We start from the raw sequence: 26735 nt of genomic DNA on the forward strand, positions 1-26735 counted from the left end.
GAGCTCTTAGGTTCTTCCATCTCAGCTGCAGGAACCTTAGACTCCTCCCAGATAAGCCACAGGGATCTGGGATTCTGTCATGGAGCAAAGTGCTCCTTCCTCTGCCTGGTCCACTCCCTCTCACAGCCCACCACTGACACCCATCCATCCTTCATTTCCCTGGAGAAGCCTCTCTGGTCCTCACTTCACTCCCCCACCCCTGTCTGTACTGTATTTGGTCCTGTGGTCGTGTGTGTGTGTGTGTGTGTGTGTGTGTGTGTGTGTGTGTCTGTGTGTCTCCCACTTTGAGTACTCTTCTCTAACTGGTTCCCTGATGCCATCATCCCCTCCAGGAGGCAGGGAACATGTTTTCCTTTGCTATATTCCCAGATGGTCCTGGAAAGGCAGGAAATCCCCACAGCATCCACACAGATGCAACTGACATCACTGAGCCTCAGTGCTGTGGATTATGGACTCAGGAGGCAGGGTCTGCCCTGGAAAGTTCCCAGTCCCTGGGTAGGCGGGAGTCATGTGGAGACTTACAACATATGTAGTCAGAAATAAACACGAAGATGGCCGCAGAGCCTAGGAAGGTCTTTGAACCTATTAGGGGAGCAGAGTGTCTAGATACAGTCACCATACAGCTGTCCTGAAGCCAAAAACTGACTGCAAGAAGGCAAGTGCTAAGTTTCTGCTTCCTTAGAAATTTATAAATGAATACGTTTCTAATTTCTTGGAATTTTATACATTAGTAAAGATACACATTGAAATGTTGCTGGAAGATTACAAGGCTACAGCAAAATACAGAGCCAGAGTCATAGGATTAAGGCTTGTGTTATAAATTTGAGGGTGATGGCAGAGAGATGGCCATGGTAGGTGTCTACTATGTTTCGGATCCCAAACATTCATCTTACCTTAATTCATGTAAACATCACAACAACCCACTGTTGCATGTGCGACAGACCTGCCATGTGTATTTCTTACTGTGGACAAAAGGCTTTTGCTGACACTTCTCTAGCACTGCCCTTCCCAATACTCAGGAGCCTGGTTACTAAAAACGTAGCCAGGGCAAGTATATGGGCAGTAAGCATAGAATACACGATGAATTACAAGCTGTTTTATGGAAATGCAAGCAATCTTGTTAACAGCATTTCTATCAACTGCATGTTAAAATCGTGATGTTTTACATACACTAGGTTGAACAAAAATATATTGTTAGAATTAACTTCACCTGCAATTCTTTCTCAAGTGACTACTAAAAAATTCAAAATTACTTTATGCTGGAAAGCACTGGTCTGCAGAGTTGGAATGTTTGCCAAGTATTTGTTCAGTTGACCACACCTATTCAACTGGAGTGTGTCCCCCTCTTCCTGAGGTGCCTCCCTTCCTCAGTCCCCCACCCCGTGTACCCTCCTGGACATCTCTGGAGCAGTACCTGCTGTGCACAGAGTAAGGACAGGCACTCAGGAACACAGGTCCCCTCACACTTGGTTCAGTTGTCAGGGAAGGTGCATGTGTTGGAATACATCATCCATCCTAGTGACACCAGAGCCAGAGAGAGCCCCACACATCACCTATCCAGTTACCTTGTTTTACAGTGAAGTATCTCAGGACCAGAAGGTTCTTCAAGGTCACAGACAAGTAACTAGGCCAGGGTGAGGACTCAGCCTCTTCCCTTTCACTACCCATGGGTTTGGGTGTGGTTTCTTGTTCCATCGACTGGAGCCAGGACTCAGGAGCTGACCCTATCTGCTCTGGGGCATGCCTTTGAATGTGGTACTTTTCCTTTCCTGTCTACAATCGTCATCTACCCAACGTGGCAGAAGGCAGATAAATCTTCCATGGTGCCTTGAAGGCCAACATCAAAGGCACCCAAGGCCTCTTCTTCCTAGAATTCCTCAGGCACTTGTAAACCTTTGGCTGCTCTGGGCGATGAAAAGAATTAGGTCATACAGCACAGACTCATGACACATGGAATGTCCATGTCATCAAGTGCTTGTTTATGCCTTGGGGTGAGTGGCTGTGGTCCTGTGGACCTTAGGAAAGCTCAGACCATGTGAATCAACCAGCAGAGTAGACCGTGGAAACACTGAGGAGCCTGATTCCTTCAATGGGGCCTAAGGAGAATGGGCTGTTGTGTGGCATAGCCAGAGGCTTCCAGGTAACACGATGTGTTTGTTGCTGTTGCATCTGTCCCTAACCACCTACCCTTTAGTACACACTTGCAACATCGGCACAAGAAATGATCAAATGTCATCAAGACTAGTCAAGCAAGGATTCAGGCAGTGTCAAAAAGGAAGCCAAAATCTAAAGAGTGAGGGAACTTGACCTTCAGTCTGTCTGCCAACTATTAGGTCTCCCTGAGCCTTAGATTCCTCATATGATGAACCAGAGAAGCTGAGATCCTCTCCAGCAGGGAAGTCTGTGACCCCAGGAACTTCCCTAAGTTCCTTCCCAGGACAGCTGGGGTCATGGCATGATGCAGGCCAGTCAAGCAGATGAGCTAGAGTGGATGAGCTGAGCTGCTAGGACATGGGAGTTCTGTGTTCTCTAACTGAGCTGGGGGTGAAGGTCAACCGGGATGCTGGAGTCTGAGCAGAGACAACCACTGATGTAGTGTTCGGGACCTGGGTGAGTGAGGGCAAATTACTTCCTTCAGGCTTCGACCAGGGTCCTCACCAGACTTCCTTCCATGGGATGATGGCTGCATTTGCAAGGGTATGGGTCTCTCCTCTTACAGACTAGACAGTGGTTCTCAATCTTCCTAATGCTGTGACCCTATGGCTGTGATCCTCACGTGGTAAATTACTGCCGCCCCACCCACCCGCCCCGCCAACCATAAAATTATTTCGTTGCTACTTCATAACTGTAATTTTGCTACTGCTATGAATTGAAATATAAATATCTACTATGTAGGGTATCTAATATGCGACCCTCAAAGAGGTCATGACCCACAGGTTGAGAACCACTGGCCTAGGCCATCCTATCCCTCTGTAGCCCAAGCATAGCAGCCTCTCTATGTACTGGTCAGTGCTGAACAGAGTTCCAGAAAAGACCAAAACCTCCTTCCCCTGAACACAGCTCTGCAGGGGCGGGCTGGACACTCACAAGGCTGCTTGGTCTTGGGGAAGGCTCCTGATAGACCAGGGCTTTCAAGCCTGGGTGGTTTTCACGGACTCACCCAGGAGAGGCTGCAATTTGTTTTGTGATCAAGGAAACACCACTGCTCCAGGTTTCCCTATTAATGCCTCCTGTACTTTTGTCCTTACTCATACCGACAATTTGCTGGGGACACTTGGTGAAAGCCAGCTTCCTTCTCATGACTGTCTCAGGACGTCAGAGAGGGCTGCCATTTTCCCTTCTCTGGACATCAGGTGCCCAATGTTCGCAAGGCTGCACCAGGGTGAGAAAGCGAGGTGACAGCTGGATGTTTTGTGTGCAGCCATGCTGGATGGTTTCTGAGGTTCCTGGAGGAAGGACCTGGGATTCTGGCTTTCTCATTGACGGAGCCGGAGTTGGAGACCTGGAGACCTGGCATGTTCACTAGTTGCTGCTCTAGTGTGTCACTTTGCCCATTCATCCTTTCTCTAGGTGGCAGTTCCAAATCCATCAGATGGGGATCTGGTGTTCTCTAAGGATCTGGCTGGGGTGGGGTGGGGAGGGGTCGTCCAGGATTCCCTAATGGATGGGCTTCTGCAAGGAGGGAGTAGAGTAAGTTGAGTTTGAGGAGATCATGGCCACCAGCTGGGCCTAGGTTCCTAAGGGCCATGTTTTCCCCTGAAGAGAGACTCCTACCTTCAGCTACTCCATTCCTTACCTTGCCCCAGCCTGGAGCCTGTGACAGCCTCTTTAGCAGTCCCGAAGCCCAGCTCTCGGCATACCACACTGGCAGATACCAGGTCCCACTTGTCATCGCAGACGGTTCCCCATTCTCCATTCTTGAGCACCTCCACTCGGCCCTCCCCAACCTGGGCTCCACCTCTCAGCCGCACCAAGGGTTGCTGAAGAGACAGATGGTCCTGCTGAGTGCAGAAGTGACACACGTCCTTCGAGTTGTCGCTGCCCTGCTCCCTTTTGTCTTCCATCCCCAGATCCCCATAACTCAGAGTCTGAAAGTGCTCGACTTGTTGAGGGTCGGGTGGCAAAAGTTTCCTGTGTAACTTCTCATGGGCCTCTGTCCTGGACCGCTAGGAAGGCCATCCAAGACCCTCATCAGCACATCACTCCTTCCCAGGCTTGCCTCCTAGATTCCAGCATCAGCATCCTTCTACCCCCAGCTCTGGAGCCTCCCAACGTGTAGAGCTACATGGGGAAGCTTCTGCCGTCCAAGTCCACAGATTCCTAGTGAATCTTTATTTTCCACTGCTTATAATAGAACTGAGCTTTACAGTCTAGTCCTGCATGAAGACTCCTTGGTGAGGAGCTAAATGCTCATAAGGGGGGGAAGCAAGAGAGAACCCACAGGAAACGGCAAGACAGAGAGTGAAAACATAGGGCACTAGCAGGGAAGACAGACATAGTCAGGACCTGACTCAGAGCAGGCGAGCAGCAAGTGATGGGGGAGTCCTCCTAGTTAAGACTAACCGCCCTCCTAGTCCAGAAGATGCAGCCTGTCCAGACAGAGAGGGCAGAGAGGGTGGAGATGGTAGCTTAGATGCCTCTAGTCTTACTTACTGTCTGGAAGCCTCAGCCCCTCCTGGGACTTCTGGAATTACACAGGACCCATTTCCTGACAGATTCATGAAGCCTGTGGATTATGTCTTAAAGGATAGAGTTGTTGGCTTCACCTGTCTACACAGGCTGCTTTGCCTCAGTTTCTATGCATGTGTACAAACCTATGTTTGCATTCTCAATGCCTCTGCATGTGTGTGTGTGTGTGTGTGTGTGACAGAGAGAGAGAGAGAGAGAGAGAGAGAGAGAGAGAGAGAGAGAGAGAGAGAGAGAGAGAGAGAGAGAGAATATGCAGGGTAAGTCTACAGGGTTCTGAGTCACTGCTGACACTCATTGGAGGGCTGTGAAGCCACGGTAATCAGACCAGACCAGATTCCTGTTCTACTGTGACTTAATGTAGTTCCCAGCCTGTGACTTTCGTTCAGGCCACGTACTGATGGCCGGGATGAGGCAGGTCTGCTGGAAGGAGGCATGTTTCAAGCATTCAAGCCCTCTGCCACCTTGAGGAAAAAGGCACCAAGTAGGAACCTCTCTCCAGTTATCTCTTGCTTCCCCCACAATGACACCTGGGGGCTAGCCTTGTTGTGACACCACCCACATTCGCAGGTTCCCCCTAAGACTGCTGAGCCTTGCACTAGCGGGAAAAGCAAAGGAGGATGGGTGAGTGGGAAACACTCAGCGACTTCCAAAGCTTCCATTCTTACTTTAGAAAGCAGAGCACAGTGAGTGAAACCACTGGCTACAGCCTCTGTTCTCAGCAGAAACGTGACCTCCTTCCCAAGCTCATGAGTGGGGTGCAGGGGGCCCCTCACACTCACGTGGAGCCGCCATCCTGACCACAACTGGATGGAGACAGAATATCAGATAGCCTAGCCACAGACCCTGGAAGTGGCCAGGTAGCGATCCAGCTGGCCATGGAGTGAAGACGGAAACCAAGGAAAATGTGAGGTCAGCCTCCCACTTCGTTCACTGGTTTGGTATGAGCTTGACTGCTTCCTTTCTTACAGCTCAGCAGAGGAATTCCAAAACAGTAGGATCAGGGAACTCTAGCTGACAGGGAGAGCTGGGGGCGGGCAGGGGGAGGAGGCAGGATGAGGCTGGCAGAACAAAGGGCAGGGGAAGTGAGGGTTCAGGGCAGGGGCAGTTTGGGGCCCACAAATAGCACTAACCAGCTAGCTGTGCCTCTGACACGGGGACACAGATGTCTGATAAAGAAGTCACGTCTCTGCATATCCAACGCACCTTGAGGACACTGAGGTCAGGTTTAGTTTCCCAGAAATGCCAGGAAGTTAGGACGTACCTCTAAATAATCCCCACAGACTGGGCTGGACTCCCAGCATGCATTTCGCTCCTCTCACTTACTACCAAGACTTTCATTCAAACACCTCCCAGGGTTACCACCACCTCCTCCCCTGACTGCCTATCTCTGTGGGGCAGTGAGAGAAAGCACAGGCCAGGAGGAAGGGAAGGGAGAGGAGGCTGTGGTATTATTGGTCTGGGGAGGGGCTTCTACTGTTCCACCAACTGCCCTCCCTCTGCAGGTTCCTCCCTAACGCCTTTCCCCTGGCATGAACTCATTCTGCGAGCATGATGTCTACTGAGGCTTTAAATGGCCCAAGGACTTAGCCCATGATGGAGGTTTCATCAGGCCTGTGGCTCAAGATCTATGATCAATCCTCTTTTCATGTGCTGTTCCCACCCAGTGACCCTGTATTAGCAATTTCCAGAACACACACACACACACACACACACACACACACACACACACACGTGGGGGCAAGGCAAGAGAGAGAGAGAGAGAGACAGAGACAGAGACAGAGACAGAGAGACAGAGAGAACAGGACTGTGGAGGGAAGATGGTAGAGACCCTTTCTGTTTCAGAGGGTCAGCCTGGCCTGTTTTGGTCATTCACCTGTTCTGGAAATCAGCCGGTTGAAATGGAGGACCTAGTTAATAACCTAGTTCATATGGGGCGATGCCACCACCCCAAGCCCAATTACTCTCACAGTGTTTCTCAACCTCCCTAACGCTGTGACCCTTTAACACAGCTCCTCTATTGGGCTCTCTTCTAGTGGGCGGTTCTGGGTTTAATCCCAGAACTTGGGAGACAGAGGCAGATAGATTTCTGTGAGTTCAAGGCCAGCCTGCTCTACAGAGTGAGTTCCAAGACAGTCAGGGCTACACACAGAAACCCTGTCTCAAAAAACAAACAAAAACCAATCAACAACAAAAAATACAGTTCCTCATGTTGTGGTGACCCCAACCATAAAACTATTTCATTGCTACTTTGTAATTGTAATTTTGTTATGTAATGTAATTATCTGACATGGAGGATATCTGATACAACCTTTGGGGGTCACAACCCAAGGCTGGGAACCACTGTTCTACACAAACCAATGAGTGATTCCTGTAATAATAATGTGGCCAGTGACAGGTGACTTGGGAATAGTAACGGCAGATTTTCTAACCGGTGAAAGCATTTTGCAGTTAGCTTTTCTTTGTGAAATAAGCCATAGTGGGTTAGAAACAACACAGCTGGTGTCGTGTGCCTTGGAGAGCTGTATCGTATCTCCTATAGCTCCTGAGTCCTGGATGTGGTTTCCTTCAGGATCTTAGCAGGAGCACGAGGTCCCCGGATGGCTATTCCATATCACTGGCTCATGCTGAGCTAAGGGAACAGAGTGCTGGCCAACAATGGGGTGATTTCCTTGTGCCACAGAGGGGACTCTGGTTTTGACTGAGGTAGCAATAATGATGGTCTCAGCGGTGGCCAGCTCTTTCCTGTTCCCTTCTAATCATGACCCCTGACAGTGGCCAAGTGCCTATATCTTCTGCCCAGTCCTTACCTCTGGCTTGTAGGCTTTCCGGAACCTTGAGGGCCCATCAGGGCTGAAGATCTGGCTAGGCACACAGCTGACCACAGCTGGCTGCCCGTTCTCACAGGTGGCATTCTTCACAAGGTCTCGGGACACCGGCGGGCCCAGCTTGCAGCTGGAGATGTGAGCTTCAGTGCCCGTGCAGTTCATGGAAAACTGCCAGTAGCGCAGTTTCCTCTTCAAGGCAAATGTCCTGCAGGGAGAGGGAAGAGATGGGCAACCAGGGCATCCCAGCAGACACCTGCTCCCTTCCTTTTGTAACTAGCAGATTCAGTTCCCAAAACCCAGTCTCCCACCTGCTGGATTATAGGCATGTAGTACCACTCCAGGCTTCATTTTTCTTTTACAAAGTGTAGCAGTTAGAGAATCATGGTTCGTAAAAGCCCCTTCCTTGAAGAACAGCCAACTAATAAGATAACTAAGCCGGTCCCATGAAAATAGATAGCATCAGTCCATTCAGGGACAGAGCTCTTACAACCGGAACACCTCTTGAAGGTACCACTTCTTAATACTGTTAACTACATTGCAACTTGTAGTGGAGGGGGACAATCAAGACATGGCTTGTGATAGGGACTGAAGGTTACAGACTGGGACTACGGGAGGAAGAACTATGCTGGGAAGAGGCAATGGTCCATGGAAAGAGTCCTGGTGCCAGGAGAAAGACCCACTTCCTAGAGCAAAGACATCTTCCAGTTCTGGTAACTGGCACCCACAGCTAAATCTACATATGTACATCTCCTGAGTACTCAGATGACTCAGAAGGAAGGGTTTACAGCCAGGAATTACCATAACATCGCTGCTGTTAAATGAACAAATGCTTGCAAAGCACTTAAAACAGTGCACGGACCACGGGGAGAGTTTTTTGAAACAAATAAAAATTGTAGTGGTGGTGTGACTTGGATGTGATATGTCCCCCACAGGCTGTATGCTTGAACATTTGGTCCCCTGCTGGTGGCAGAGAGGCTGTGGGGCTTTGAGGAGGCAGGGCCTAGCTGGAGGAAGTGGGTTTCCGTGGGGTGGATTCTCATCTGTGCTCTCTCCGTTCCTATGCACAGGGGTGTGAGGAGCCCTGGCTGCACACACCTATCACCATGAACTCCACCATGCCTCCCCGACCACCACAGACTGTAACCTCGCAAAATGTCAGGAAAAATACTCTTCCCTGAGTTGCATCAACTAGGCACTTTGTCACAGTGACAAGTAACTAGAGGGCAGAGAGATGGCTCAGTGGCTAAGAGCATGTACTGCTCTCGCAGAGGACCCAAGTGCAGTTACTAGCACCACACCTGTAACTCCAGCTCTAGGGGAATCTGAGGCCTGTGCAGGCATGTACACACACACACACACACACACCTGTAATTCCAGCTCTAGGGGAATCTGAGGCCTCTGCAGGCATGTACACACACACACACACACACACACACACACACACCCCTGTAACTCCGGCTCTAGGGGAATCTGAGGCCTGTGCAGGCATGTACACACACACACACACACACACACACACACACACACACACACACCTGTAACTCCAGCTCTAGGGGAATCTGAGGCCTCTGCAGGCATGTACATACACACACACACACACACACACACACACACACACACACCCCTGTAACTCCAGCTCTAGGGGAATCTGAGGCCTGTGCAGGCATGTACACACACACACACACACACACACACACACACACACACACTTACTTTTAAAAGGAAGACAGTAATAAAATGGCTAAAGGAGGAAACCAGCAATAAAAGGGAGGGTCTGTTGGCTCGGCAGTTAAGAGTGCTGGCTGCTCTTCTAGAGGACTCAGGTTCAATTCCTAGCACCCATACAGCAGCTCACAACTGTCTGTAACTCCAGCTCCAGGCATCTGACAACCCCACACAGACACATATATACAGGCAAAACACCAACACCATAAAATAAAAATAAATACAACCTTGAAATTGCATTAAGAGAAGGAGGGAGGGAGGGAGGGAGGGAGGGAGGGAGGGAGAGAGAGAGAGAGAGGATCCTTGCTTGAACTGATGAGGATCATTTGCTGGAAGATTAGGGTATGAACAATTTTGGGATCTAAAGAGGGTATGTGTATGTGGGGGGCACCCCATCCCCTGAAGCTGTCTGTATTTTAGAGCCTGTGTTCTTGCCCCTGCTTGGCAGGGCTCGGAGAAATGCTTGAGGAGGCCAACAGCATAGCTGCCTGCCACCCAGGGGGAAGAGGTTATCTTGACAGGAGACCCTCAGAGGGACCTATGTGAAGTCTTGTCGTTACTGGTCCAGCTTCCTGGGAAACATCTGCTTTGTCTTAGGGTGAATGGCATGTGAACGCAGAGGAAGGACAAATTCTTTAGACGTCATTATTGTCTTCCCTTTACCAAAACAACTCTAGTGTAGCTGTGGGAACAAACACTGGACTATCTAGCATGAAGACTATATCGGGATGTGTGCTCACCACAGTGACATCATACAGTGGAGAGGTCCACGAGGGGGCAGTTGTGAATTCCAGAGCAACTACCCCTCCCCACTTCCTGTGAGATCCCTTACTCTGAGAAACCTCACCTCCCTTCCACACATGGGCAGAATACACTCAGGGGAGCATGAGCTGTTCCAGGTCAGAGCACAGTGAACCCACGGCTGGCCTGGGAAAGTCATCCGTTTCCAGCTGTTGGTGAGCACCGCCCTCACTCAACCAGCACAGGGGTTGCCTCAGACCTGCTCCAGTCTTCCCCAGACAGCTCTGCTTCTGTCTTACGTCAGCTCTCTGGAATGTGCCGCCCACCATGACCCTCCACATGCCTCCAGCAGCCAGAGCGCCGCCCCAACCCCATCCTCATTCACTCCCATGGTGGTTGAGCTGGCCCAAGAGAAGCAGGAATGAGATGAGGGGAAAGGAAACATGGCCACCCCCAGGCCTGGACATGAGAGGGATGACTAAGGTTGGGGATAGCCTTCTGCCAAGTTGGAAGTCAGCAGGGCTGTAGCAGTTAATGATCTGGAGTTACTCTAGAAGCATAGATTCCTAGTGGCTCTCCCCAGATAAGGCAAAGCTAGATTTTGTGAGAGCCTGCCAGTGAGAACTTCAGTTAAAACTCCTCCTTGGAGTAGTGAACCACACATACACTAGACTCTTGGGTCAGTTCAGGGCTAGTGCCCAACACTCCACATAAGATCCAATTACTCCTTCCTTCCTGACACACAGCCATCCAGGTAGAGGGTCCCTATGGAGAGGGCTGGGAGAAAAGCAGCATAAGCTTTGGCACAAGGTACCCAGGTCCTTTCTCAAGGGGAGTATATCTCCCTTTTGTTCTGGGATTCTGGGTCTGTAAACTGACCCAAGTCTTGGAACTGATTAAAAGAGTGTGATAGCCCATTGCTATCATTCAGGTTAGACCCCTTACTTGACCTAAGGCTTATCTGTTGGGACAACCAAAGACTTTAGTCAACCTCATCCCCCTTCCAGGAGCATCATAATCAACTGAGTGACTCTGGAGCTTGTGAGTACCATTATCCATCAACTGAGTGACCCTGGAGCTTGTGAGTACCATTATCCATCAACTGAGTGACCCTGGAGCTTGTGAGTACCATTATCCATCAACTGAGTGACACTGGAACTTGTGAGTACCATTATCCATCAACTGAGTGACCCTGGAGCTTGTGAGTACCATTATCCATCAACTGAGTGACCCTGGAGCTTGTGAGTACCATTATCCATCAACTGAGTGACACTGGAGCTTGTGAGTACCATTATCCATCAACTGAGTGACACTGGAACTTGTGAGTACCATTATCCATCAACTGAGTGACACTGGAGCTTGTGAGTACCATTATCCATCAACTGAGTGACACTGGAGCTTGTGAGTACCATTATCCATCAACTGAGTGACCCTGGAGCTTGTGAGTACCATTATCCATCAACTGAGTGACTCTGAAGCATTCTTTCCTCTTTGAGACACATGTGGAAAAGTTTCTGTACCCTCACACCCTTTTGGAGGGAAGGTGAAAGAGGTTTGTCCCAGCAACTTCTACTGACTGTCTCACATCATATACAGAGCACTGGAGACAGAAGCCGAAGCAGAGACCTTTGGAGGAACGCTTACTTTCCATGGCTTGCTCAGCCTGCTTTCTGATAAAACTCAAGACCATCTTCCCAGAGTTGGTACTGCCCACAGTGGGTGTGGCCCTTCCACATCAATCATTAAGCAAGAAAATGCTCCACAGACATGCCCTGATAGAATCTGACAGAGATGGCGGAAGGGAGAAGTGGGGTTGGTAAGAACTGGTCTGAAAGTAATACTCGAGTAATCTTCTCCAGGGCAAGAGACACCCTGAGCCACCAAGAGACACTGGCCTGCCAAACAGCCACCAAGAGCCTGCCAAACATTTCTTAACTCAGTGCAGTCCTTGCCTAACCTGTGTATTGATACAGCCTATATGTTCCCTGGTGGCTGCTGGAACTGATGGTGGGATTTCCCTGGGCTGAAGCACGAGTGTGAGTTACTCAAAAGCAAGGCTAAGCAGTCAGTGAAACAGCCTGTCACTAGGTCTGGCACTGACCCCACAAGGATCGCAGCCCAGGAAACCCTGCCCCCTCTGGCCCTGCCCACTTACTTGTAGGCTTTGGGGTTGTAGGTCTTTTCTGCAGGGAAGCCAAACATGCCACAGACCACGTGGGAATTCTTGGCTGTCCAGTGCTTGTCACAGATCTGCTTCCAGGTCCTGCCCTCCTTCACCTCCACATAGCCCTCTGTCACAGGCTTTCGATGGCGGAAGGCAGAAAGGATGGGCCGAATCCGGATATCTTCCACCTGTATATTTAGGCTCTGTGAAGGAGGAGACATGGAAGGATGGGGATTATGACAGGAGCCTGGCTCTGGAGAGGTGTGAAACAGCAACTACTTCCTCAGGGCCCACAGGGTGAGTTTGCTGGTCTGTCTCTCTCCAGGCTCTGCAGAGGACCCCAAGCACTCCCCATGGACACACGGCACTGTTACCAACTGCTATACATTGGGAGGTAGTTGTGGTGACAGGCACCAAGGATGACTTGGAGTTCTCAGAGAAGTCTTGAGTGGCCCCCTAAACTCTCCCTTTCCCTACAAGAAAACGTGGAGAGCCACGGGCAGTAGATTCTTCCTGCATGGGCTTTAAATAGAAAAACGTAAGAAAGTATTATTTGATCTCAAAATAGTCTGGGTTTTTACATTTTACTCCAAAGTGTGTGCAAACATACCAACAGATATGTATGTGGACATTTCCATGTGTGCTAGTGTCATGCAGGTGAACCTTGGGCCTCGTTAGGCTACTGATGTCACCTTGCAGACTACTTTACATCATCCCTCCTGCTAAAGCCCCAGAGGACCTGCTTGCAGGAATAGAAGCAAAGCCACCCAGTGTTGAGCATGTCCTGTGTAGGTGAGCCTCAAGCCTAGGGAGCTGACAGCTAAATAGAGCTGGGATGATTATTTGGCTGTGGCAAATTCTGAATGTCTTTTTAAAAAAATAAGTCACTTTCTAATCTTTCTGGGTCAGTGGGAATAGAGGTTAGGGTCTGGGTTGAGAGGGACTCGTTGGCAAGACTCTTCTGAGGGAAGAAGGCTAGACGGGAGGATGGAAGAAGGCAACAACTCCTCGATATTCTCCTCTGTTCCCTGACTCTCAGTTGGAATGCCTTTGTGTGAAGACTGAGGCCTTTAGAGACCACACTGAATGAGACAAACGACTGGAAGAAGGGGGTCCCCAGAGTTACTGACACTTTTCAAGCTTCTCCAAGGCGTAGCCCATTCACAACCTCTCACTTCCTGCCCCCCCCCCCCCGCGTTCCTTGTCCCACTGGAGACGTTGCCATATCTTGTAACAATCCCCAAAGGAGTCCCTATCTCCATCTGTGCCACAGGACTGACCACAGAGAGTCCTGTCTAAAGCACTGATCTATGCTTGATTCTCAGCTGGTCTCTTTCCGTCTCTAACACACAGATGTCTTAGAGATGTCCATGATCGTTCCTGGATGAGTCCAACTATTCCCCTGTCCCTAATAGATGTCCCCAGCTCCAAATTTGCCCTCAGACACTGTGAAGCACAGCACATAATAGCAAGAGCTGCCATCAGTGCTTAGCAGTGAGGGACTCTGTGTCAATCAATTCCCATGCAGCCTCTTACCTAATCCTTAAGCAGAATAATGTGGCTTACTGCTACTGTCTACAATTGATGGATGAAAAAGCTAGTAAGTAATTGGGCTTTCTCCCTCAGACCACCCTGAGGTGCTGTGTGAGACATACCCTGAGCAAGGCCAGGGACAGTAAGGGCCAAGCTGGAAGGAAGGCTTCAGTGACCCAAGAGCGCTGTCTGTCCAGCCAGGATGCAAATGAATCAGATTGAACAGAGCCATTATTTGGATGCCCGGGGATTAATGCCTGCTGCCACAGGCTTCGGAGTCCAAAGCCAGGTCCTACTCCACAGGCTCTGTGAGGCGGTGGAAAGTATGTGGCTGAGAAAATGACATTTGGCCCCAGTCCCCTCCACACAAAGCGGAAGGAAAGCTACCGGGGCAGGGTTATGTTTTCCAGACTGGATCCTTTACAGCCTCATCACCCCACAGGACTCGTGCCACCTAGACACATGGGCCGTGATGAGCCAAGAAGTGGCCTGAGGTCTAACGCGAGGCTGTGGGCCAGCCCCCTCCTGCCTCTTCCCACAGCAGGAGGCTCCTGGCATCCAGCATGGATACATCATGCCCAGAAGGAAAGTTACGGCTGTCTCACTCACCCACAGCAGGCACGGCTGACATAATTCCATTCACAGATCTTTTATTGGCCATCAGCAGTTGCACAAGCTTATGGGTGGGAGACGTAACCCTAGCATGGTACTGTAGAGAGAGAAGAACTGGCTGGGAAACTTGGCAGCTGCCCTGAGAAGGGACTTACACAGGACCTGAGGCCACATACTGCCATACCTGTCTCCTTTCTTGCCTTGATGTGGGACAGAGTACGGCCCATTGGCAGACCTGTGGGCTTCGGGATGGGATTAGCCTTAGGGTTACCCTTAGGTATCATTGTCTTCATTCGTCTCCTGGTTCAGTCCATACATGTGTTTCTGTGTGATGCATGCATATGTGCATAACGGTATATGTTTTGTGTGTATAGTATGCATTTCTCTCTCCGCATCAACACATTCATGAATTTGAATCTATCTTTGTGTATCTGTGGCTATGTATGTGTGAACAAGATATGTGTACGGTGGCAAGGCTGTGTGTGTGTCATGTGAGTCCTTGGTCATATACGTGCATGGTGGTATATGACGGCCTGTGCGTGTCTCTGTGTGGAATGTGTACCTGAGGGATGGAGAGGGGAGAAATAGATTAAATCCCTGCAACACTTAAGGAAAGAAAGCAGTGAGAATGGGCTTTGCATTCATTCTTCCGAGGTAGAACACCTGTCTTTACCGTAGAAGCAGGTCCTTCTTCTGGGAGGTACGGGGTTGGTTTGAATGGGAATGGCTTCCCAGGCTCGCATGTTTGAACACTTGGTCCTTGGTTGGTGGAACCATCTGGGAAGGATTAGGAGGTGTGGCCTCCTTGGAGGAGGCATGTCACTGGGGGCCAGATTTGAAGTTTCAAAAGTCTACTGTGCTTCCCATTGTCCCTCCTCTTTGTGGATCAAGATCTTTGCTCTGCCACCATGGACTCTAACCCTCTGAAGCCATAAGACTAATAAGCACTTTCTTTTCAAAGTTGCCTCGGCATGGTGTTTTGTCAGAGATATAGAGAAGTAACTAAGCTGGTGCCATCCATTTCATTCACTCATTCATTTATTCACTCTGTCATCTATGGGCTTTGTCAGGCTTCCCCGGACCTCCGTGCCCTGTTTCTTCTTTACGGGTAACCATAGTCAAAGGCCACTGCTAACCAAGTGTCAGTCAAGTGCACTTGAGGCTCTGTGAATGGAACCTTACATCTATTCCCTTCTTCAACTTCCACAGCACCTACAAGATGGCTAAATGGTACACCCCCATTTATAGACAAAAACTTAGGAAAACTTGGTGAGGCTGGGCAACCTGTTCAAGTTCACAACTTATTAATAAGCAGGACAAAATGAAAATGAAACAGTCTCCAAGCCAGTTCCAGGCCCCTGAAGAGTTTCTGCTTTCACACCCCTTCCATGCCCAATATTGAAGTGACTCTAATGCTGAGGATCCCCAGACTCTGACTTCTGGGTGTTTCCCTTAGGGCTGCCCAGCACTGTGCATATTAGAAGTTCAAGACTGTCCCTAGAAGGACTGTGAGTCAGAGGGCAGTGGACGTGAGGGGTGAGCTGCTCTTGTCCTCGGGGCAGCAGGAAGTGGCAGGCATGCTTTGGCGGCATGTACTCAGGGCTCATGTGAGCTTAGCAGTGCTCCATGTCCTGGGAGACCTTGGGGTTAGAGAGCGCATGCCTGCATGGACTGCCTCCCTCCTACTTCACTGCTGTGGAATCCCTCCATAACCACAAGTGCTTGGATTTTCTTTTTCCCAGAACTTCAGTTCCCAAAGAGGTTTGTTTGAAATACCAAAGTGGACAGATTTTTTTTTCATATAGATTTGTTAAAGTTTTCTTGCATGCATTTATTTGCATGTGTGTGAATGTGTGTGTTGAGAACATGTATGAGAGTGAATGTCACAGCATGCATGCCATAGCATATGTGTAGAAGACAGAGGATAGCCCTAAGGACTAAACTCAGGTTGCCAGGCTTTGAGGCAAGCAACTTTACCATCTTGATGATCCAATTTTGTAGATGAAACTGAAGCCCAGGAGCCTGCCAAGCACCTGGAATGTCTTAAAATTCTAATATTTACCTGAATGACGGTTCTCTTGCCAAAAACAATAGTGTCTCAGGGCTCCAGTGAGCTTTCCTTCCAGGGTCTTGAAGAATTCCCCTGTCCTTGTTCCACACAGAACTAATCTCCTACCCCTCCGGGAGGCCCCGTGAGTGACCAAAAGGCACTCCCAGTGGAGGAAAACAAGAACAATGAGCTCAAGGGCCTGCCATGCTGTGTCTGCTGGGCTGGGGGAAAGTGGGTATAGAGTGAGTGCAAGGAAAGGGACGCCCGGGCTTATGTCTCAATGCCAATCAATAGGCACAGCATCTGTCGGTGACTTGTAAATTATGGAATGTGGCAGCCTGGGATCTCTGCCCATGAGGAGTCACCCGTTTTGAAAGACTAGTCAGAGATTGCCTCAGGGTATGATGCAAGGAGAGGCATGGAGAAGAGGCGCTCAGATTGTAGCCAACTCCTTTCTGGAATAACTAGAGGCAAATGGCCTCTCTGGAGGCATCAGAACCAGGCAGATCTTAGCCAGCTGCCTTGTCTCTTCCCTCTGTTTTAGAAGCCAGGCTTTAACCTCTTATTGGAAGTTACCCAGGGGGTGCAGATGGAGTGGAGGAAATGTCATTTATACCAACATCCTCCTGGGATGTACCATTGGTTGGTAGAGCCCACTCACTTGGTCTGTCCTCCACTACCAAGTTTCTGCATCTTGCTCAGAAGGCCCACAGAACGCCTGATTTGACTGTTCTTTACAGAATGCCTGATTTGACTATTATTCTTTTGGAAGGCAGTCACATTCAGACTCATCTTCCGAGCCTCTCTCAACATCTCAAACCACACAACCCAGATGCCCCCAGTCCTTCTTTACACAGACAGAGCCATCAAGTGAGTCTCACCTTTGCAGACCACAGTTCCTTCATCCCTTCTTCTACTCTCTCTTCTTCACCCCTATGGCCTATTTGGCCTCAGCCACACCTCTTCCTGTCTATTGATTTCCCATCTACACGTCTGTAGCCCGAACAGGTATTCCAGGCAATTGTGGCTATTTAAACAGACCATTCAAATTCTACCACCTCAATCCCCTAGATGTCTTCTCAGGTCTGGTCCTGTCCATGCCAGTCTCTGGTCCACATTCATTCACAATGACCACAATGTACTAGTCATTCCTTCATGTGTCTCCCCAGGCCACTGGCTTCAGCCATTCCCTGCAATTCTCCCCAGTCAATGCTCAAGGTCAAAGAGTCATTGATTGCTTGATTGACTCATAGATACACTTATTGCTTCATAAGTGTTTATAGAGTGGTACTCTGCCCCAGGCCCTGCATAAGACCCCCGAGATGCACAGGTCAACCAGTCATGCAAGCTGTCATAAGGCTTTTAGTAGAGACAGAGGTATGTATGTATGTATGTATGTATGTATGTATGTATGTATGTAAGTGTGCATCTATCTTGAAGCAGATCTCTCTTGCTATGTGGATCAGGCTGACCTTGAACTCAACATCCTTCTGCTTCAGCTCATGGGGATTTCAGGTGTGCACTACCCTGCCTGGCTCAATTTCTGTGATTTCCCTTTTTTTATCATTTTTTCAGTGATGGGGATTGAACCTAGGGCCTCAGACCTGCTGAGCACTAACCCACATCTTTAGTCTTCATTTGACTTTTATTATGAATCGGGGTGTCACTAAGTGCCTAGGCCAGCTTTTGACTCACCCCGTAGCCCGAGAAGACTTTGAACTTGCAGTCCTCCTACCTCTGCCTGCCAAGGAGCCGGGATCCAAGGCCTGCACCACCAGGCCCGGCTCATCTCTGTGGTTTCCACTGTTCAGCTCTGCTCTGGACAGCACTGGTAGTGAAGGGGATGTTGGACAGCGTGGAGAGCTGGACTCACACTGACGCCACTAGAGAAACAAGCCCGCTGTCTGTCTGCACCTCCTATAAATCAGGAGCTCTGTACCGCTGCTGGAAAACGCTTTCAGTTTCCAGCCTGGAAGAATGGGACCAGGTAACAGAGGCTTCTTTAGAGTCTAGGCCAGCCCTGCTGTGGGCAGGAAGCCGGTGAGACACCTGCTCCAGCCACCAACCCCTTGTGGCCCAGAAGCTTCTCTGGCCTTGCCTGGGTTCTGAGGGTCAGACTCAGCAAGTATTAGGCTGGGCCAGACTATACACTACATTCCTTTGATTTTACATAGCAATCATCACCATGGCAACACAGCAGTGCGGTCTGAAATCATCTTTTTCCACTGCTAGACGGTAAGCTCAAGAAGGGCAAGATGATTCACCCATCATTCCCTTTCGTCTTTATGTCCAGCCTAGGGCTCCATGGAGACACACACGGAGAATGGACGAGCAGATCCTTCTTACAGCAGCCTCATGAGGATGAGGGAGAGATTCGGAGTTCATTTTCCAGCACGGCTTTTGTACCTTAACTCTAGGGCAGGTGGCAGAGCCAGCTTGAACTCCACTAGCCCTGCCATACTAAAGTCGCTAGACTACCCTACAGAGAACAGCACTACATACCCAGAGTGGGGGTGGCTTTCTCCCACCCAGCTTAGCCCATTCACAGATGCAAACTTCCCACCCCCCCCCACTTAATCTCTTCTCCAGACCACCTTCCAACGTACCAGTCCAATCCAGCATGTTTGAAGTTGGAGCAAACACTGCTCATTTGTTTGTTGTATCTAAAGCAAAGCATAGTGTTTGCACACTCCAGCAGCTACAATGCTATTTGTTTGTTTCATCTCATGGCTCTTTCTAATGGTGTCTACGCTCTGCAAAGGGTTGCATGGACAACCAGCCAAAACCAAGTTTCCAGATTTGCTGGGATCTGTGCAATTTCAAATATTTGGTTCTGTTTGCCACATAAACACTCTTTGCTTTTCAGACATGGTGACCTATTTTCAGTCGAGAAAACAAGGTACCTTAGAGCTTATTCTCTTGTGTACCTTATGGTGGCCAATAGCCCTGGCTACATACAGGCTCTCAGTGAACACAGCACAGACTATGAACACAGAGTAAGACTCCATACATCTTCCAATGCGTGCTCCCAGAGAGGAAAGAAAGGAACTCCAGAGAGCCACATTCCATCACCCAGCTCCAAAGCTCGGCCATCAGAGATGCCCTGATCAGTCTTTTTTACTCCTCTCCTAAGAGTTAGGTGCAAAGTGTCATTGTCACCTTTTCTCTTTTACAGAAGGGAAGTTGTTCAGCTCTCCTGCTGAACAACTAGCTGGGGAGCCTGGTTTATATGGGTTCTCCCAAACCACACCCAGACAGTAACAGATCCCCCTTTCTTAAACCACCCAGCACACTCTGTCCCTCTGCATGGTGTTAGGATCAGAGACAATGAAATCTCCCAGCTGGGAAGTGCCCACTGTGCTGGAAGTCTCTCTAGAGAACTTCCCCTGGGCCTCCAGATGCGGGCAGATAAGGGCTGTCACTGGGAGGGAGACATGGAAACATCTGGCAGTGGCAGTGACTAATAAAAACCTGGATTCTTTGTCCAGTCCCTGTGGTTAAAGGAAAAGAGGCTTTTTCAGGCTCCACCATATTCCCAGAAGAATATCAGCCTGTAGAGTCTAGGGACATAAATAAATGACTTTCTCCTGGCTCTTCAGTATCCCTCTGTTGACCCCTCAGGATATCCTGGGATACCATTGTTTTAGTGGGTATCCTGAGGCTTGGGGAACCCCTCACAGAATAGGCACCATCCCTGGAGATTTCTAGTCCACGCTGTTCACTTAGCTGCCACCACGCCCAGTTTTATGTGGTGCTGGGGACTGAAACCTAGGCTTTGCACAAACTAGGCAAGCACTCTACCAACTGAGCTACATCTCCAATCCCTTACTTGCTTTTTTTTGCAAAAGAGCCCTTAAGAAATGCATAGGCAAGGCAGACTGACACATTTCCTGACCTAACAGGCCCCAGCAGAAGCCTTGCAGGAACAAACGCGTGACCTAGGAACTTGCACCAGCTGCAGGGTTGCTCCGAAACATATCTGGATTTGTTCTCTCCTTACCTAATGCTTTTCCCACCCGCCACAGGCAGGAAACAAAATGTTCAGGTTTCAGAGGATCTGAGGTCCAGGGAGATTTGCTGGGGGCCCTGTTTTCTGGATTTAAAAATAATCTGCATTGCATTTGTCAATTTTTTGTTCCTGACAAAATGTTTTGTTTAAAGAATGTTTTAAAGACTGACCCAAGATTCATTTGTCTCTATATTCAGCCACATGGCTGTTCTTATAGTATGATATCAGATGATCCGAGGGGAGTCAGCCACTCTGGATACAGTCCCAAGTCTGTCTCCACAAGACTAGAACCCAGGCCTTCAGCTATCAGGTCTGACGCTAAGGGTCAACAGCAAGATGAGACGGTAAAGTCTACACTAGAAAGTCTAGACACCTGCTCAGTGAGTTTCTGTAGTAGAAAGGTTGTGTAGTCATTCATTGCCCCAGAGGATATCTAGAGTACACACAGGTGTCCAAGGATGTAGTCAGTGCAAGTGCAATTCTACCCATTGCATCTGGCTTAGTGACTCATGCCTCCCGAATCCTCGAGACCCTGAATTAGGTCATGAGTCAATCTATCATAATACTTCATAGTCTACAAAGTCTCTCACCCAACTTATCTGCTTCTTTTCCTCTGCAGAGTACTTAGAACTACCTTGACAATGACAGAGACCACTTTCCTAACTTAAAAACTAGGATTATTTAACCCTAACTCCTGAGCTCTTAGGTCAAGGTTGTGAGGGACCAGATAAGAGGCCAGGAGAGGGCCTGAACACACAACACACACACTCTTTAGCATCACCTCTCTCTGTACACGTGTGACACACATACACCTCAATGATACCTATTTGGCTGGTAGATGCCTCTAACATGAGATAAATGCTTTTCCATAGCTTTCGAGTGAGCAGGGAGCTTAGAGTTCAACAATCACCTAATCCCACTTCCTCCTCCATATAGGAAGTTGATTGCAATATTTCTGGCAGGCAGTCATACAGTTTCTGCTTGAACTCCATCAGTAAGGAGCTCACTACACACAAGGGCAGATGGGTCTGTGGTGGGACTCTGCCTCGGCTGAGTCCCATTCATCACCTGCTTTTCTGTCTTAGCTTTCTCAGGAGCTGGAATAAATTGTAAATGTTTGTCTCCATGGTAGCACTCCAAATATTTGAAAAGAGCCAACAGTGCCTCCCCCAGTATCTCTTCTTGACAGAAGAATCTCCATTTCCTCATAGGATATGGTTTCCAGATTTGCCTCTGACCTGTTGGCCCTTCCTGTGGGTGACTTGGTTAAGAGATAGAGCCATATCCGAACCAGTGAATTCAGTGACACAGAAAGTCTGTATTGCAGTTCGTAGTCACTGTAAAAGCAGCCAGATATCACTGTTGACTTACAGTGAGCTTTTAGTCAGTCGTCATTTGCAGAGACTGAAAAAGCAACAGACACAGAGCAGTGCCCTTCACTCCCGCCCCCTGTGCCTGCACTCTTATGCCTGATTTTGTTTCCCCACAAACCTGAATAGTCAAAATGTCTTTGATCCCCAAATATAACACACCTTACAATTTAAGTAGAAAATGGTCATATTTGGAACCTATTATTTCAAGCTAATGGAGTTTTCCTAAATCCTCACTTTGTGATTTTACATTCCAGCAGTTCCTCCTACTTTGGTATCTTTGAATATTTTTTTCAGTCTACATTTCTTGTTTCCAGGAAGATTCCTCAGGCAGAATGCATAGACAGGAACAGAGGCATGAGGCACCCCGCCAGAGATCATTCACTGTGTTCACACAAAACTAGTTACCACCTCATCTAGGGCATCGTTAGTGTCCAACAATGCCATCTAACTGTATTTCCACCAAAGCAATGTCTCATTCACTAACCCACAATGATTTAACAGGGGCCATTTGTTTAGCCAAGAGGAATGCTTCCATGACTTCAGCTACTGACATGAGGCATTTTGGAGAAACTTCCCAGCATCCCACAGGCATCCCATGTAGGTGGTCTGGGCAGTTCCTGGTCAGACCAGAGCTATGTGTAAGCATGAGCTGTAACCATGAAACCCAGCATGCAGGAATCTTCTTGCAACTTAAGGGCTCTCCTTAGGCATCTTGAACCTAGGGCCAACATGACCTACTTTCAGTGGGTATGGAAGGGAGGTCCCAGAAGACAGCTCATTAACTGAAGGTTCCTGTGTGTCTGTGGCTAGACAAGGAAGCCTCACCCTGGCTTATGTCACCAAGCTGGTCTGCCCAACAGGAGGTCTTTTAGGAAAATGTGCCGTTCAAAGGCCGTGTCTGTCATTTGGCTTTCATAGCAGATGTCTGCTCTGTAGCCCTCTGGGTGACTGAATTCACCAGGATCTGTGACTTGGCTTTGTCATAATGCTCCAGCTTATCTCATGACACACACTTGGTCTTTCCAGCAACTAAGGATTGTATTTCCCTTCTGGTGGGAGTCCTCAGATCATGATGGATGCAACTTCCCCCAACAAACATCAAAGCTGGCACTATGATGCTCATCTTAGACTCCCAGCACTTCCAGAATAAGAAGTTCTTCCCAATACTTTTCCCCCGATGGTCTAAGCCTATTGCATTTCACTGGGGCTCTGATTTGGATGCAACGTGTTATGGCTGGGGTTAGAGCTCAGCTGGTAGAATGGCTAGCACTGTGAATCCCTGGGGTGGCTCTTCGGCACCATATAAACCCAATATGGTAGCGCAGGCCTGCGATGCTAACACCAGAAGATGGAGAATCAGAAACTGAAGGTCATCATTCTCGGCTACATACTGAATTTTAGGTCAATTTGGGATACTTGAGATCCTCCCCCCTTAAGTAAAAATAAATAAATGAATAAACTATGTCACATCTTAACTTCCCTTTAAATGCTAAGCTTTGTAACTGTACACTGTAGGAGGTCAGTGGACATTTACCTATGGAAGTGCTGCTCAGAGTCCCTTTTCCAGGATCATTTATTATTTTTATTATTTATTATTGTTATCGTTATGTTGTTGATATTTTGCTAGTAGGAGATGAATCTTACCCTCTCATAACCTCAAATCAGCTGATATTTTGGACTTTTTTCCCTTCTATTTGCACCATTAGCATCTTCTTAGCCACAGAGCCCAGCCCTTCCTTCTCTCAACACTCCAAGTGGATAGTCCTGAGCTTTTAGCTGAGCGTGAGGCCACTGAAAATGCCATAAATAAGCTCAATGTCTACTGAGGCAGGTCAATTCCATGAAGGAATGAATGTCTGATCTGTGTGCTTCTTGTCACACCTTGATCTCGGGTGCATCCCTGCCTAAGGGAACAGTAAGCTCTGGTATGCATTGCTAGGAAGAAGGACATTCAGAAGTGGGAAATTTGTTCACACGTGGTAAGTAGAGTTCTGTGTGTCGGATGCAGCAATGACTAAGATGTATCCTTTCCCCTCCAGGAGCTCCTGGTCTGGTCAGAGAGCAGAGACATATACCAGTGGGTGCTGTTTCCTAAGGGGATGTAGAATGGGCGTGGAAAATTCTGGGACACTGGGCTGCACAAGTTCATTCTCTTTAATGTCAATTCCATGGAAAAACAAGTTTAGTTTAGCTACTGGTACTTAGTCCCTGAATTGCATGGTCTCCATGGCACTCTCGTTATTTTGAATGAATGATCATGTTTGAAGATGATGATTAGAAGTGGCTTCACACTCTAGCCAAGGGCATGATGGGAGCTCATTCATGCTCCATACAGGCTGAACCAGGTCTCAGTGTGTACTGTGTGCTGTGTGCTCTCGGAGCACAGGAGAGTGGCAGTCATGGAAGGATAACATCCAGGACACAGTCTGGGACATCTTTTGGAGCCTAAATGGATGGGGGTGATTTCAAGTCTCTCTCTCTCTCTCTCTCTCTCTCTCTCTCTCTCTCTCTCTCTCTCTCTCTCTCTCTCTCTCTCTCTCTCTCTCTCTCTCTCTCTCCATGGTTCAGCAGTTAAGAGCACTTGTTGCTCTTCCAGAAGACTGAGTCAATCCCCAGCACCTACATGGCAGCTCACAACCATCTGTAACTCCAGTTCCAGGGGACCCAGTGCCCTCTTCTGGCCTCCTTGAGCATCAGGTACACATGTGGTACACAGACATACATTCAAGGAACACCGGGTACACAGACATATGTGCAAGCAAAACACCCATACACATAATGGTATCCATTCTCCAGAAATCATTCAACTTGCCCTTGCATCAAATCTAGCTGGTATTTTTTTTTATTTTCCAGTTTAAATTTAGATAAGAAACGAGGTTGCTTTACAAGTCAGTTCCAGGTCCCTCTCCCATTCCCTCCCCTCCTCCCGTGCCCTCCCCCCAACCCCCCCCCCCCCGTTATCCCCTCATTCCCCCAGGGAGGGTGAGGCCCTCCATGGCGGTGTCCATAGTCTGTCATTTCATATAGGGCAGGGCCTAGACCCTTCCCCAAGAGTTCAGGGTGAGAGTGCACCTCACATTGTTCTATGGGAGTCCAAAGTCCGTGTGTATACTTGGGATGGGTACTGATCTGCTGCCCAAGGCTCAATAGATTCCCTAGGCCTCCTCACTGACACCCAGATTCAGGGGGTCTTGATCAGTCCCATACATACCCAGTACTCAACAAGCAGGCAAGACACATTATATGAAAAGAAAATGCATTGAAGTGAAGACACTATTGAGAGCGTGTAAAGGCTGAGTATACACAGCTTCCAGAGTCCATGGTCCCAACAAGCATGAAAAGACAAAGCATAGAGCTTACCTCTATTTGGTTGATCAATGAATTGTCAAATTTGAACCCAGGAATCCTTTTGTCACTGCACACCACACCAACGTCTTCTGTATGCTTGCAGTCGGTAACACCCCAGCCATTGGAGGAGCAGGCTGCCAGGGTAGCCTCTTTGCCGGTGCAGTGGATATTGTCCAGCCAGATGGGCCCTGAAGAGGAGAGAAAGCAAGCGTCCTGCCAATACAGATCCAGGTGGTAAGGGTACTAGCGTCTTACACAGAATTCCTCCAAAATTTGGCAGGTATGTGCAGCCATCAGTTAATTTTTTTTTTTTTTTTGGTTTTTCAAGACAGGGTTTCTCTGTAGCTTTGGAGGCTGTCCTGGAACTCACTTTGTAGACCAGGCTGGCCTCGAACTCACAGAGATCCGCCTGCCTCTGCCTCCCGAGTGCTGGGATTAAAGGTGTGTGCCACCAATGCCCGGCCCATCAGTTAATTTTTATTAAGTGAGGTTGTCACATCTAATCTTAGGTCATTGGGATTCCCTTGCCAGGATAGGTAGTTGGTGTGATCTGAGGAGCTGTTGGTTTGAGCACAATTAGGACAGAAATCAGATTTACTCCTGGAAGTTATGTGGTATATTAGTTATGTTTATCAATGTTGTGATAAAATACCAGACAGAGACATAGGGAAGAAGGTTTGTGTTGGCTGGTGGATTCCAAAAGAACACAGTTGATCACGGTGGGAAGGCATGACATTAGGCAGTGATGTCATACTGTGTCCCACAGTCAGGAAGCAGAGAGAGGTGAATTCTGGTGCTTGGTTGGCCTCCTTGTTTTTCTTTTTATTCAGTTTGGGACCCCTGATGGTACCGCCACACTCAGGGTGGGCCTTCCTTCCGCTGTTAAGTCTCTATGGAAACATCCGGATAGGCACACCCAGAGGTGAGTCTCCTAGGAGATTTCAAGTCCAGTCAACTTGACAATGAAGCTTAGTTTTATTTATCATTATTACTATGTATGTGTACATGATGTGTGTGGGGGTGGGGCACGTGCTACAGTGAGAGAGCGTGGAGGCCAGAGAGCAATTTTATGGAGCTAAATCTTTCCTTCAATGTTTACATGAGCCCGGAGGATCCAATTCAGGTGACTTTTATCCACTGAGCTACCTCACCAGTCTGATGATGAAATTTAACCTCTACGACGGGTACAAAAGAACAGGGACTTTTGCGGGGGCAGAGGAAGCCCTGGGTTAGTTACTTTTCAATTGTTGTGACAAAGCACCATGACCAACGCAACTTATAAAAGGAAGTGTTTAATTTAGGGCTCTTGGATCCAGAGGGTTGGAATCCATGACTATCACAGTAGGAGCATGGCCGCATATGGGAAGGCATGGCGCTGGAGTGTAGCTGAGAGGTCACATCTAGGAGACTCAACTGTGAGGCAGGGAAAGGGAACTGGAGTGGCAAGAGCTTTGGAAATCACAAGGCCTGCTCCCCAGGGACACATTGCCTCCAGCAAGGCCACACCTTCCAATCCTTCACAATTTCTTCCCAAGCAGTTCCACTAACCAGAGGCCAAGCATTCAAATACTTGAGCCTAGGGTGGGGGTGGGGGCAAACCACCACAGGAGCCGATGAAGTCTGGGTGAATGTGTATTAGTGACAAGGATGAAAGCCTCATGGGAAC

At 48.7% G+C, this 26735-nt stretch overlaps 1 protein-coding gene across 3 annotated transcripts in view; it reads right to left on the reverse strand.

Annotated features, from left to right (window-relative positions):
* The window catches only part of Loxl2 (lysyl oxidase like 2), an 83718-nt gene that overhangs the window by 24139 nt on the left and 32844 nt on the right, over positions 1–26735 (reverse strand). The window contains exons 3-6 of one of the 3 annotated variants that reach the window (XM_040737311.1): positions 25082–25257; positions 12136–12347; positions 7497–7719; positions 3797–3998 (exon numbers count right to left, since the gene is read on the reverse strand). In XM_040737311.1, the coding sequence (XP_040593245.1) occupies positions 3797–3998; positions 7497–7719; positions 12136–12347; positions 25082–25257 (813 nt within the window). Of the gene's footprint in view, positions 1–3796; positions 4002–7496; positions 7720–12135; positions 12348–25081; positions 25258–26735 lie in introns of all 3 variants that reach the window. The other 2 variants (XM_040737279.1, XM_040737349.1) reach the window with 2 other exon arrangements.

This window comes from Mesocricetus auratus, unplaced genomic scaffold, assembly GCF_017639785.1.
Source record: "Mesocricetus auratus isolate SY011 unplaced genomic scaffold, BCM_Maur_2.0 Super-Scaffold_2245, whole genome shotgun sequence".
Taxonomy (NCBI): Eukaryota; Metazoa; Chordata; class Mammalia; order Rodentia; family Cricetidae; genus Mesocricetus; species Mesocricetus auratus.